General features: G+C 34.8%; 1 protein-coding gene across 7 annotated transcripts in view; it reads right to left on the bottom strand.

Moving 5' to 3' along the window:
• Window positions 1-6,499: 6,499 nt before the first annotated feature.
• Window positions 6,500-15,607, bottom strand: part of LOC128222181 (protein dimmed-like) — an 11,780-nt gene continuing 2,672 nt past the window's right edge. For 3 of the 7 annotated variants that reach the window (XM_052931114.1, XM_052931077.1, XM_052931105.1), the window contains exon 2: window positions 6,500-12,005. In XM_052931114.1, the coding sequence (XP_052787074.1) occupies window positions 11,322-12,002 (681 nt within the window). In that variant the 5' untranslated portion in view covers window positions 12,003-12,005 and the 3' untranslated portion in view covers window positions 6,500-11,321. Of the gene's footprint in view, window positions 12,006-12,083; window positions 12,219-13,402; window positions 13,448-15,321; window positions 15,556-15,607 lie in introns of those variants that run through there. The other 4 variants (XM_052931087.1, XM_052931120.1, XM_052931068.1 and 1 more) reach the window with 4 other exon arrangements.

Below are 15,607 nucleotides of genomic sequence, written 5' to 3'. Positions count from 1 at the left end.
ATAAAAATAAGATGCTCACCTGGATGGTTTTGGAACCTTTTGGCTTTGGCAAATTATTGTTGAAGTTAGTTTTCCGTGTTCAAATTATTCACAAGGGTAAAATGTTATACAAAAACAAATGTTTACCAGTCGATGTTTATGTTCAATCACTGAATCATCTTATAGCATATTCCTTTACCTTATTGTTACTGGGTATTGACGTAGAGATTGTCAAAGACCTTTAAAATGGCAATATAAGACAGACGGTAATTATTTGTCTAGCGTGTATGACTAAAGGATGATTAGATCAAAAGAGCTTAAGCATACTTCAGTGGTTATTGATTCAAGATCACTTGATATTACGCCTGTGATAAGTGTCAACAGTGTGTTAATTGCTCGAGTGATTATACGTCATGACATACCAAAATTGCACCCCGTGTTCAAACATAAGGCAAGTAATATGCACATTATTCTTATAGCGATACCATGGATTATTCTTTACGTTGAAGATAAATAGAACCGAATCTGTTAACAACCAACACGACAAGCTTAAATCGTCTTCAAAAACGACTTTCAGCATAATTGGTATTCCTTGTGTGTAAACAATTAACTGTACGCCTGGTAATCAAAATTGTAAATGCTACTAATAAAAAGGCAATAAATGTTTAAAGTTGTTTTTCATGTTTTTGTTTTTTATCCCACCATTCTCATTTGATTCAAACGATATATAGGTACTTATACCTTATTACTGATGTGTGATATTTAGTACGACAATTAGCCTATAAACACCATTCCGTCTTCGGTTATTAGGCTTTTACGTAAGAAAATCGTCATTAAATCAACGTTAGCGGAGTGCGAAGTCAGAATTGAAATATACAACTATTTTATTATCCAAAGAAAAACAAAAGGTGATTTGTCTAAACTTGTTTTGATTGATTTTCCTTAAAGGCGCACAACATATTTTGATTCATTTTTTTAAGTTGAATGCATTGTTATGTTTAACGCATTTGACATTTATGATGAAAAAAAAACAAACAAACAAAAAAAAACCGTTTGATTTGTATACAGATAACCTATAGTAGCCTTTACTCGTGCTGTTTTTTAATTAAAAGCTACGTGGACACAAACTCCACTGTTAAAAAAGGACCAGAATTTGGCTTATAACTTTTATCTGTACACATATCATATTCTTTGTCTTTTGATCATTAAAACTTCACTCTCACAGATATACCAGTTTTACAACTTTTTTGTCTTGGAACTAGCCATTTTTGCGAAAATCCATGGAAACTAGTTAAACAAGACTGCTGACAAAAGATTAGATTGCAAATTTTAATATTTAAGTTCAAAAATTGATGTTTTATACATTTTTCTTAAACCGTTAGTTACGGTTTTCGAACGGAAATATGAAAATCTACGATCTTATTTTTTGTAAGAAATCTTATATCGTTAGTTTGCAGATATATACGCACACATTTGCTCTTTCCAAGACAAAAAAAATAAAAAGTTGTAAAAATGGTAAATCTGTGAGAGTGCAGCTTTAAAGTAAAATAATTAAACAAAACAATGCATGAAAAATAAACACAATATTGCATCAACCAATATTGTGCGCCTCCTTTGAAATGAATTTTCATGGCTAAAGGCATTACTAACGCTTTAAGAAAAATGAGTTTTTCGGCATAAAACATCAATTTTAGAGAGTTAATATGTAAAAATGCGATCTGATCCTTTATCAGCAGTCTTATATCACTGGATCTCAGACATTAACGCAAAATTTGACACTTTCTCAGATAGGAAATAAAAAAAGTTGTCAGAGCGGTCCAAGTTGAAAGTGTGCAGCTTTAAGTTATATACTTCATGAGCACCAGGATATCATCAGTGATCACATACTTTTATCCGTGTTTATCTGTAAGTAATGGAGATGATACAACCAAATGCAATGGTAAAAAAAACGCGTTGGTGAATTTTGATAGACACCAGACAAGCTCACATAACAATAATCATTCAAATTAATCATTACGATTAATAAAACTTGAGCACTCAATATTTTGATAACCTTTCGACACTAATAATTCGTATGTGTAGTAGAACTTTCATTTTGGTTTAAGGTACCACTTAGTCAAAGATCAAGGTCACATGAGTTCATAAACATGTTATCCTTAAACCCCTTGATATCTGTTTGACGCAAATCAGGATTGTTATCAATGCATATACGATTGTTTTTGTGACTTGAGGATTGCTCGATTCCGTCCGTTTGTCCGGTGCTGTTAATGTCTGGTCAATAACTTCATGAGTTGTAATGGTGCCGTTTGTGTTGACTCATAAATTCTAAGATGATAATCGGATTGTAGTTCCTTTAGAGTCAAATGGTAACCCACTCTGGACAACACGCAGATCTCATTTGGCAGCCTTGCCGACTGATGCGGTTTTCTATGGGTTTTTTTTCACAAAAAATTAAGATATGTTAAAAACAATATCAATCATGATTATCCGGTCCGGAAAGAAAAATCCGACCCTCGGGCACGCTGTGTAGCCGGATACTCGGCAAGCCTCGTTACCTGGCAAGTGCCTAACAGGTGCTGCCGGATCCATTTTTTCTATTCGGACCGGAAACACATGATATATCCTATTGGTACGTACGACTTCGAGGCTCCGAAATTAACATGAAGTTAAATTATGGTAGGTGACCGATGTGACGGTTTTTCTGGTGTTTTGTTTTACATGTGACATATACTTTTTTTGATTGAGGTGGTAGAGGTAAACAACTGATTTTTCACATATGTGTGACATATTCGTACACATTTGTTAAATTTGAGTTTTTGTTTCCAACAACTTTCATTGGTCAGGATACTTGTACCATCTCCATTTATGTCTTTTGAATCTTGTAAGCGTAGAATGTTGATTTTTGGACAAACAATTTGAGCTTGAATATGCATTTCTAGTTCAGATATTTGTTTATCCTAGACAAGGATAAAGGCACTTACCTTTGTTCAAACATAAAAGGGTAAAAGTGCTGAGTCATTCACTTATGCCCATTGTGCCAGTTCTGCCTTCTCGCAACGGTAAAACTTGAGGACAACGTCCAAGTGGTTTTGTTGTAGCGCATCGCCGTTTAGACAATCAATAATGGACAATGTCAGGGGAGCTCCGCATGCGGAAGCATAGCAAAGCGGACTTTGTGGATTTGACAATTCCTCTGATAAATGTGATAGAAACGTTGTCGTGATTATTTCTAGTAACTCCAGAGGTTATTTTTAAAATAAATGGCGCCCGCAAATTTGCGCGTGTCTCTAATGGCGAAATTCGCCTTTCCCAGTTGGGGTTTTGTGTCAGTAAAATAACAAGCTAAACGTATCAAATTATCTACAGAGTCTGAATATTGGAACCTTGGAAGCAAGGACTGTCGAGAATTTATTGTCAAAATGATGAACAAAAGCTGTATAGCAATGCGAATAATAGCTCCAATATCGCCTTTGACAATATCAGAAGTTTAATAGATTAAATATGACTGTCTATTGTCGAGACTCAGTGACAATATTAGGAACACGCAGTGGTACATACTCGTTGATGTGTGCCACAAAATAATAGCTTGTTCTCTGTAATTCTCAATGTTGAAAGAGTAGGCTAAATATATCCGTTATGGATGTATTTCGTGCGAAAAAAGAACATTGTTATTCAATTCGACTGATTTTACACTAAGCACGCATTGTTTAATATTTCCACATTAGCACAATATTTGGAATCTTGATCCGTGTCTTGATTGCTGGAGGATTCACTTTTCCTAGATCAAACAATGTCGGCGTCGCTTCCGAGAGCACCTGACTTTTTCAAGCACTCGTCTTCGACTGGTAGCTTAAAAATACGTTTGTTGGTGTCATTTGCACAAAAAAAGTCATTTTACAAATGCATTCTTTTCCGGTTTTGGTCATTACTTCAATTGTTCTCATGTTTCTCTGGACGGTAAGTCTTTGACGACTTTTGTGACTGTTCATTCACTTAAATCCTGACTTTAGTATAAAGTATATTGCCAAATCCGAGGGTGAGGGCGGTGGGAATATAATTGTGACAGTCAACCTGCTTCCCCTCTCGGAGCATCCCATAAGTGTCAGATATCCGGTGTAGTCTCGGAAACTGTCGTCTGCTTCGATCTCCATTGTCAGCGGAAAGACCACCTGTGATGCCATATCGTCATTCAGAGACCTTTGTCGCATTATCCGCAAAAAGATAGACCATAAAGTTAATTAAAATTATTCTGTATGTTTACTGGCTAGTAATCATGAAGAATTTGAGTAACGATCGAAGATAATTGTGTCATGATCCTGGACTTCCATCACGAGACCTAAGCCCGTGTTACCTTTTAATTAAGATTCTGTCATTTGCCACTGTTGTATGATAAAGTCCGGCTAAAATGAAACTGTATGCATTATTAGTAGTTCAAGTTCATGCAATACGTGGTCGTAAATCTCTCCCCCCCCCCCCCCCTCTCTCTCTAAATATAATACTAGTACGTAGCTATCAATATAACATACATTGCTCTTTAATCAACTTTCCATGAAAAAAACAACGTATTTAAATAACCATTATTTTTTGAAAACATCTATGACAAAAGAATATTTTAGGAACCCGTGATTGCTTTCGGATCGACAGAGAAGGTTAGGCTTACAAATAACTAAGGCATGTGTATCACCTAAGGGTAATAAGGAACATGTTTTTTCTGTGATGATTCACGCGACAAGCAGATTTGAAGGCGTTCTGTGGCTTTTTGCAAATCTGTAAAAGAGTCCGTTTGCTTGGTTTCACAAACTATTTCAACGATCATTTGATTGTTCTTTTTTACTGAAGTGTTGGGCTACTCTCTTTATATCAATTCATTTGGAATGCATATAGTTTTATACGGATCACACTAGAAGGTCAATGTCGGTCGATTGATATGGATCACGTCAGTTTTGCGAAGGTGTAATACAGGTGATTTCTGTAAGTAAATCAGTGAAATATACATTTTTGTGCTTTTTAAACTTTTCATATATAAACAACTGCTGTTTGTAACAATCAAGGTAACTAAATGTGTACTTAGAATACACGTTCAACGATAGATATGCGGTTGAACGCTCAATTTCAGAATAAGTCCCTAAGTTTTTATTGACCGCATAGCGATGTGTTGTGTTTGGTATGTTCGTAAGTACGCTGTGTATGTTTGATTATTCGTCTATGATACCAGTATTTGTAACCATAAAACTAGATTCGCGAACGCTTGCTTTCTCGTGGTATTGTCTGTGTAGATATATGGAAAATACGTCATTGTTAAATTAAAATACACCTATATGTCTGCTACTTTGACGTACTTGGCTTCGAGCGTAGCTGTTATCCCATTTGATTATTTAATGATATACCGACACCACCCCTAGGCAGTATAATCCTACATTGCTTTGAATTCATATGCACAAGCCCTTAATGTTTTTTTATAAAGATCATTACGTAGAGCTATCCTACCAGTTTGTTTAAATCAAGCTCCTTGTTTAAGGATTGACTCGCCCGGAGCTGATTGCTTCTGTAACGACTGGCATGCAAATACAAGCCCAATATCCAAATATTTACCGATGATCGTTTTTAGAGGTCGACGATTCCACGTCTAACAGACACTCAACAAAAAACATAAAACGTCACATAACAACAAACAGTTATTACATAATATATAAATTCAAACACCTTTAATAATAAATGTTTGGCCTTCTGCCTGTAATGTGGACAAAGTAAGAGGCGAATTTTAAGGGGCACTATACAACTCTTACTGTAACACAAAAACCTCACACTTGTCTTGCTTGACAAAGCAGTGTCTTAAATTGCTAACGTCTTAAATATTTGCAATCGGTTTCCAGCTTTTTAGCTGTTGGTTGTCATTAATGGTTCGGTGGTGGTGTGTAAGCTTATTCATACTCGCATTCGGGCTTTGACCATTCGGCGAGTGCTCCGTTAAGATTGTTAGTCATTTTAGGTTTTTGGAGCATAGTGCACAGACAGAATGTAACCCTGGTTAGAGCTACCCTTGTTATTTAATGTGCACCAGTGTATAGCACTGTCACACGGGACCCCAATTTAACGTCCCTCCCGGAAGGCGATTAGATTTTTTTAGTGGTGCGACGGGGAATCGCACTTGATAGACAAGTGTGTTACCACTAGACCACGTATCCGCCACAATGGTCCGGTCTAACATCTAGCAGCTCATATACAGCAGCGGGATCCATGGCCATATTCAGCATCATGTTTTATTTTGCATGTTATTAAACTCTTGATTCGTTTGGAAATAGAACGTTGTCCTCAAACTCGATGTATTTTTGTAAGTTAATACCCTTTTGTTCTAATAGGATGGAATTGGAAGCATTAGTCTTGTGTAAGGTTTTGATGATTACTTTACAACTGCTATTGTTAGAATATGGACTTTGTGGAGGATGCTAAATGTACATGTACGTGCCCAAGCGTAGTTGTTTGTATATGGGGAGTAAAATAACAGAACAAACCAGATATATCAGGTTTTAGTTATATTGATAAATATATATATCATTATATAACAGAGCAGCTAATTATAGTCAGGACTTACTCTTTCTGCTATTGTAATTATTGTCTACAACTAAACAGTATATATCTGTTACACTACACTTAGTTCATTAAATCACTATAAAGTTTGAAATGCAACATACAAATCATCCTTAACTTTGAAATGTAACACACAAAACAATTATGAGAAATCAAAAACATATAACAAATAGTTGAATTTAACATTCTCATTTTAAAATAGCATCATAATATAATTACAAGAGTTCATATGCAACATGGAAGATAACAAAGCATTAAAATATTAAAACATAAATAGTTAAATATATTGTAATTATGTACAAACGTCCATAGCTGGCTTTACTATGTAGAATAAATAACTCTATGTAAAAGTGAACATTCACAGACTAAGATGAAGTACAAAAATAGAAGTCCTAAAATCATAACGTTGAACTAGTGTTTGCTGAATACAGTTTGATTGGTTGCTTTTAAATCATAACAATATGTGCCTATTTCATAATTTATATCACTCGATCATTAATTGAGATATAATTATACATATATGTAAATTTATGATTTAACATCAGAAGTGTCTAAATTAATTATCAATATAATCTTAATAATCTTAGCATGTCTAATACACAATAGATTCGGAATTTTAGTAGTTCAATTATTATAACCCTAACTAGATTATTCATAGACAATAAAACTCACTTTTTATCTTCTTTTGTATCTCATTTGTGTTCTTACAATACAGAAATGTTCCCTCGTATAATGTTTGTAGCATATGATCTTCAAAATTTGATAACTGCACTAGTGTTTTATTGCTTTGTAACATTAATTTATTCATCATGTTCTCCCTATGAGTCGGCACAGGCAGGAACGGAGCTTTTAAAGACAGCATCGATTGTTTTTATTCAAATTAATTCCATTTTAAGGGGATTTTGAAGCACGAACTCTGAAAGGTTTAGTAGCGCAAGAGTATCAAATCTGATACGATATGGGCCAAGGGCACACACACACACACACCACCACCACCACTTGAAACACTGCTGTAAACGGAAAATCTGACAGTTTATCTGTTATTGTCGATTCAACCGAAATGGCCAATTAGTTCAAAAATCAGACATACCTTTTTCAGAAACCACAAAGAAATGCCTAAGCGCACAAAGGGATCATTACCTTCTTAAATTCTCTTGTTTTTCTAAAAGGAAATTACATTTATCATTTTTCTAAGCATTATTTTACTTGTGTTTTTTTAAAATTTAACCGATCCAATGAACTATGTTTTTGGCATGAACATGTTCTTAACCATTTTGGACTCTTAGTGGTGTGATTATGTTTAGCAGGTCTTACAGCATGATAAAACGTCACGACAATACTGAAGATAAGGCAGTTAACAGGCCCAGATTAGGTTCCATGTTAACAAAACTTCAGCAGGAAATAAAGATTTAAAATAATTATATAAGGAAAATCGTGACAAGAGGTGAATTTCCATTTGAAAAGACAAACGTTTAAGATTAAAATAAATATTAAAAGTGAAATATCAATTAACCAGCGAAAGAGTTGTTTAATTAATGACATGCCAGTGTCTATAGAACAGGTTGAATAACGTATTGTAGTAGTTGCGTTTTGAATTGATTATTCAATTGAGTTTAAAGTTAGAAAAAAACCTATGTTTACCAGTCGAAAATGAAGCCCAAACTAAGTACCATATTATAACACTTGTGTACATCTTTGTGTACATGCTATTGATTTGCAGATTGATATAGATCTTCTAAATGGGCCATAAAAGACAGAAAGTAATTATGTGTTTTCTATCGTGTATGACTTTAGGATGATAAGATAGAAAGAGCTTATAGCATACTCCAGTTATTGATTCAATGTCCCATATCTTATAACGTCGGTAATAATTGTCAACAGTGTGTTAATTGCTCGAGTAATTGGATAACACCTAAATGGTACACTATAATTGAAATATAACATATATCAAACGCACACATCTTACACAGAACTATTCTTAAGTGTTATAAAATATGCTATTTTCTTGAACTGAATCTCTTAGCGACTCAAATTACCAGCTTACTGTTCATTAATCAATTTTCTCAGCACAACTTATACTGCTTTTAAGTGAATAATAAACGGTAGATATGGTAATAACGTTTTTATAATTACGATCAGAAGAGTAATAAATGTTAAAATGTGTTTATCACGTTTTTCATTTACATCCCATCATTCTTAATAAATTAAAGAAAGAAAGCTACTTATGCACAAATTATTGAAATAAGATTTCCAGTATGAAAATTGGACAATACACATTGCTTATTCTCGAGACGGATTCAGAGTTTACGTGGCGGAGTGTGGCGTTAAAAAGAACATAAAACAATTTCAGTATGCATAAAGAGAAACAAACAGTGATTGATTAAACAAATTTTGATTGGTTTTCCCTTATATCTGAAGAACGAGGAGGGTTCAACAATCAAATATATACATAGCATATTCTGAAATGTTCACAATCACGCTTGAATAAAAAATATACAGCAGGAGCACCAATATATCAGTGAACAAAGATTATAATCTGTTTTTAATCTTTTAACAATGGGAATGAAACAACCAAATGAAACGGTGAAAAAGGTGAGGGCGACACATTTGAATAGACAAGAGACAACGTTAAATAACAATTATCATCAATAATCATCATTGCGATTGATGAATGGAATCACGTTTTCCCTCGTAATGGTTTACAAGAAGTAACTACTAACTTAGTTAATATTGCTTGATAAATGATGTCCTAATAAGTACAAACAACCAGAGTTTCCTCATAAAAATTTACTGAGATTAAACGTTAAATGCATCGTATGAGCTAACAGTGAGTGTTTGATTGAAATTCAGCAGAAAGGAGTCATTTAAGGTTATGCAAATAGAAAAATAATTATAGCTTTAGATCTACTGTACATATACATTTTACAACACGGTCACGCTTGGAATTTCAAGAAAAATAACCCCAAAAGCATTGAAAGACAAGAGTGGGAAAATACAACATGTGTAGGTCCCATTATTACTTATATGACATATTCTGTTTCCATTAATTTTAATGTATGTTGACATTTACTATGCAAACCCAGCTAACAAGAGTATACAACATTTAAAATTAACCTTTCTAATCTAATATTACAAGTAAATAGTATAGAATTCTACGATTGGTCCGAAATTGTACATTTAAACAGGATACTAAACGTGGTATTCACATATACCAGGTTATAATGTAGATAACCAACTGTATTCACATATACCAGGTTATAATGTAGATAACCAACTGTATTCACATATACCAGGTTATAATGTAGATAACCAACTGTATTCACATATACCAGGTTATAATGTAGATAACCAACTGCAGCAAATTGTACAAAACCGGTTATTTTTTAGTTTGGTTAAAATTAGTCGAAACGTTTATTGATTGGTCAATATTCATTCAATAATGCCTGTTGACCAATAAAATTGCTTGCATATGCAGCCTAACCAAAATATAACTAGTAGATAAGATATCCAGTTCTATACAATTTGCACCTGGTGTAAAACATCAATCTTCGAAAGTACGTTTAAGATTGATTCCATCAGTGAAATGTTGCTAAAGGATTACATGTTGTAAGGAAATCCATAAATCGAACGTTTTCTAAACTTAAACAAATTTGTAGATGAACACACAGCCCATTTGTTGACTCTGTGAAATCTTAATAATATTTTCCAAGAGTGCATACATGAATATAACGACAGAAATGAGTCACCCGCAGATCGCACTCTATAAAGGATTTTCAAAACCTCGAGACAGTTCGACGAAGAAAATATAAAAGAGCAGGGTAGAGTTTCTATGTCATCCACTTATGACAATTGTGAGTCAAAGTTACAACTGAAGGGCAACGACGAGGTGGTTTTAGTGAAGTTCATTGCCGCGTTGAGAACCAATATTGGACAGTTAGGGGAGCTCCGCGTGCGGAAGCACAGGGAAGCGGGCTTTCAAGAATTGAATTTTCCTCTTATAAATGTGCTTGGAACTTTGTCGTGATCATTTTTAGTAGCTCCTGAGGTTATTTGCCAAAAAAATTGGCGAGACAGAAAATGTTTTAAACGTTCAAGGTATAGATTCAGACGGATTGATAATTTCACTGAATCAACGGTCTTCAGGCTACATCGCCGCGGTAACAGCGCGGCCATATTCACAAGTCAATATCCCCACTAAAAAGTCTCTGGTAATTGCGTCTCCATTAACTTGTATCCGCAACGTGCCCCTTTGCAGAGGAAGAAACAATATCACTTTAAAAAATGATGAATGACAATCAGTCCAGAATCTCGTTTTTCGCAAGTCCGCTCGGCAGGAAGAGCGACCAACAAAAACGCAATGCAAATTTTTCGCGTGTCTGTAGTTTCCCATTTTGGATTTTGTGTCAATAAAATAACAAGCTGAACGTATCAAATTATCTACAGATTCTGAATATTTCCTTGGAATGTCGAGATTTATTGTCCAAATGATGAACACAAACTGTATGGCAATAAGCATTAAACGCATCTACAATGTCGGCATTGCCAATACTAGAATTTCAATAGATGAAACATAACTGTCCGTTGTCGAGACTCGGTACCAATATGAGAAACATGAGGTGATAAATACGTGGTGTGTGCCACAAAAATAAATATATCTCTATGTCTCGAAGATGAATGAAGAAGCTAAATATATCTGTAATGGATGAATTCCGTGTGAAAACGAATATTGTTAATATGTTGGCATTCGAATGACTTTACACTAAGCACGAGGTGTTTAATATGTCCACATCAGCACCAGAATTGGAATCTAGATCCGTGTCTTGATTGTTGGAGGATTCACTTCCGCTAGTTTGAACACTTCCGGCGTCGCTTCCGAGAGCATCCGTATGCTCATCAGGTGCGTCTGTGCTTGAACCCTCCGAACCCTCCGAGCCCTCGTAAATGTCATTAAAAACTACGTCTTCACCTCGCAGCTCACAAATCACGTTTGTTAATGCTTTAATGTAATTTTTAGCGAGTGTAAGGGTTTCTATTTTGGACAGTTTTCTGTCCATATTGATGTGTGGAATGACATCACGAAGGCCCTCAAAAGCGTCATTTAACGAATGCATTCTTTGTCGCTCTCTTTCATTACTCTCTATTCTTCTCACGTTCCTTTCACGAGCGCTCACTCCTTTTCGTCTTTTTGACGATTTTTTGGGGCTTTTCATTTTTCGTTCACTTAAATCCTCACTATTTGAAAGTCCACCGCCAGAGTCTGAGGGAGAAGGTGGCTCCTCTGTCCGCGTGACCGGCAACCTGCTGGCCTTCTTCGAGCATCCCATAAGTGTCTTATATCCGGTGTAGTCCCAGAAACTGTCGTCTGCTTGTATCTCCTCCGCCATTGGAAAGTCCACCTGTGATGCCATATCGTCGTCAATCGACCCGTCTCGCATTATCTGTAATATGTAGACAACAGAGTTAATAATCATTATTTTTATGATTTCCAGATATAATTTGTGAAGAATGTGACTTACGGTCGTAAAGTTGTGTGTCCTGAAACTGGACAACCAACATAGAGAGCTAAACCTGTAGTTCTATTTAAATAAGATTATTTTAACTTGCCACTGCTGTATGATAAAATCCTGCTACCATAAAACTGCATACATGCGTAGATCAATGCATGCGACAAGTGGTTGTGATCAACAAGCGTGCGTTAAAATCGTTACGTAGTCCCGTTTATAATATACTAGTACTCAACATTAAACATAACATAAATAGCTCAGCAATCAACGTCATTTGAAACGCAACGTGGTTATAATTTAACAACCAATTTCAATAACAATTATTTAAGAATATATAAATATATATCCCAGACAAAAGTATATATTAAGAGTATATGGTTGCCCTGGGATCTACCGTAAAAGATTTAATTACATTACCGCATAATAACTAATTCATGTGTTGCAATCAATGGTAATCGGGACATGTACTACTATTAAGATGCACGCGACAAGCAGTTAGGGGAACCACGGACGTTTTGTTCTCTGAGAACATTAATTCCTCCTACAAGTTTACTGTATTCCTTTCCGTTCTTTAAGCCCACGTAAAAAAACATAAATAGCTCGACATTGATTGCGACTTCCACTATTTCCTTAACCGCGCCTCCTAGATGCTGGATATAGCGATGAAACTGTCAACATTTTCTGTAATTAGATTTTGCGACAAAAACGAATCATCGATCAGTATATAATTGCTTTCTGTTTTACAGACAAAATTGGAATTTCAATTTCTTCAATGACAAAACGTATCGAGTATTCATTTTCCCTCAACGAGATTCAAATGTGTATAATGTAAGAAAAGAACAACATCCAGACCGTATAAATGTTTCATAACATGACTACCGGGAGCCACCGCCAAAACATTATGGCGGTGTAGCGGAAAATCAACTTCATGAAAACCCAGAAATAAACGAGGCATTTTGATTAGATTGTAACATCCAGAAAACAATCGCTCTGATAAACAAAAGATGAAAGGAAATAAATATTACAATCAGACGAGCAAGAAAGGTCAAACCGTATGAAATTTTACAGGATTCAATCATTCCATCTCAAGCTAATTATGGTAGTCGATTCAAAGAGGAAAAGCGAGAGAAAACAGTCAATATCTTATATCCTGCCAGGAACGGTTTTGGAATACGAAAACATTGGCCTGTAATCCCTTTTTTGATGGATTCAGCTGATATTGGATGGAGACTGGTGCGAATATTGTCGCGGAACAGCTTTCCAAAGCGTGCATGGAGGTTAATAATTCTATTTGCGACGCCTTTGTTGAGCAAGAACACTTAATATATTACCTAGAACTAAATGTATTCCATTGTAGCGGTCAATGCTGTCTACTACCTACAACACGTCCGTTGCAGGAACTTTATTCACCCCGTAGAAAGGCATATGTAGCCTTCATGGGAATGACGTATTAAAAAATTGTTAGTATAATACCTTCTAAAACATATCTAAGAATTCCATTAAATCCACAATAAAAAATATTTGTAATAAAAAACCTTATTGTTAACTGAATGAGTCACAAGGACATCATACAGTAAAGACGAACTCAGTTCCAATTGACAGATTTGATCCATGACGAAAGCTTATGAATTTATTTTTGTATTCATATATTCTAGACTCTGTTTAATTTCATGATGGATCTGTTGGCTCTGCAGCTCAAGGGCTGTTCAACATTTAAAGTTACCGTAGTGTCTATTTTGTACAAAGCAGTGAGCATGCATACGAGCCTAAGTTACATTGTTTAACAGGAATGTGATATACCAAATCCCCATAAAACTACTGTGCTATGTTGGTCTATAATATAACAAATGTATCTTCACTTTGCAATACCTTATAATGAGCTAATTTCAAATTCGTATTTTGTCATTGTTTATGGAATTGCCTGTTTTAACAAACTTGAAAATTGAAGCAATTGTGGCAACAACCCAGGCATTGTACAGAAATTGACTCTTATAGCTGTACAATATTAAGTTAACGACTCGACGCCTCTATGCATACATTATTTGGTTATACACGTTATACACTATGGACAGAATGCAGAGAAATACTCCAAACAGTGAGAAATGATACTAGTTTTAAATAAAATATAACTCTGCAATTATATTGTTTATCCAATTGGTGGTATTAGTAGCAGGTGTCGTGTTCATTATTTCTAGACTTCAATAAGGAATGGTCTTTGTCACAAATGAAACCATGCCCAATACAGGTAATTAGTGTTATAGGTAATTGAATTGTTTGAATGGTTATAAACCCACATGACGTGTGTCTTTAAAATATTAACACAGCTCTTCTGACCCTTCTGATTATACGGCTCATGCACCCCTGATTGAAATCACATCCTATTTACAATATCAACTAGACAGGAGCTACGTCACTCATTTCATGACTGAAAAACAATACTTTATTATATATATATATATAACCATATTTATCTCCAAATGTATACATAATTAGAACATTACGTCATTCACCGTGACACTTCAATTTCAAGTTAAACTGTAAGGTTTTTTTTTCCTAACGAACGGATTCGGGTCATGCCTTCTTTCCGAAAACAACCTTAATTTTAAAAAAATGCCCTCGTTAATGCCAACTGAACATGCATCCACTCTTATTAAGACGTTTTGTTTTCAAGCTAAATGCAGTCATAATGGCGCATTAAAATTCTAAGAGAATCCCTCATTGCATATCATTATGCTATGTCATCCATTCTAGACACTGATTTTGAAGAGAAGAATGATGTATGCATTACATTAATTTTTTTGTAACAACACAATTATTATAGCATTTTGATGTTTATGTGATCGTTAAAACATGTATAACCACTCATGAACTTGGCCTTTATTTTGATTTGATTATGGAGGTTTTAGACTAATTGCATTGAACTTAAGTTGCTCAATAAATATAATTTCCAAGGACAATTACTGGAAGTCGAATTAAATTCGTTGAAATATAAATACAAATGCATGTTTTCGCATAAGACGGTAGAATAGTTATACAAACATGCGGTTTGCCCCATTAATGATGGTTGAACTCTTTTTTAAATGTTATAACCACATGTAACCATTAGAGTAGAAAATAAAAACAATTAAAAAATGAAATTGCTCAAACGAAAGAAGCAAAATGAGCGTGTAAATTGCGTATCATAAAATAACAATACGTGAAACATTAAATACAGTTTCATTTTGAATTTCATTAGTAAATTTTCACTTACAGCGTTCGATAAGATCCGATTTCTCTGTAAGATATATTTTAACTTCCACGTATACACAAATAGAATCGCGGATGAGTTCCGTTTGTTCTAAGAAAGGATCAGTGAAATCCAGACCACCAGATTCACTGCAGTAAATCCTTGACCGAGATTAAGACCATGTCGAACTAGTTAAATCATCTAACACATGCTAACAGATCCTGTTTTGTGGTTTGACTCGTTAAATGTGAGTTAACAATCGTGTGGTACTCGAACCGCTCATGTACGCAAGCCTTAACTACAAATACGT

Source organism: Mya arenaria, chromosome 2 (assembly GCF_026914265.1).
Source record: "Mya arenaria isolate MELC-2E11 chromosome 2, ASM2691426v1".
NCBI classification, from domain to species: Eukaryota; Metazoa; Mollusca; class Bivalvia; order Myida; family Myidae; genus Mya; species Mya arenaria.
The sequence above is the reverse complement of the archived record's forward strand: the minus strand, read 5'-3'. Positions and strand labels throughout refer to the sequence as shown.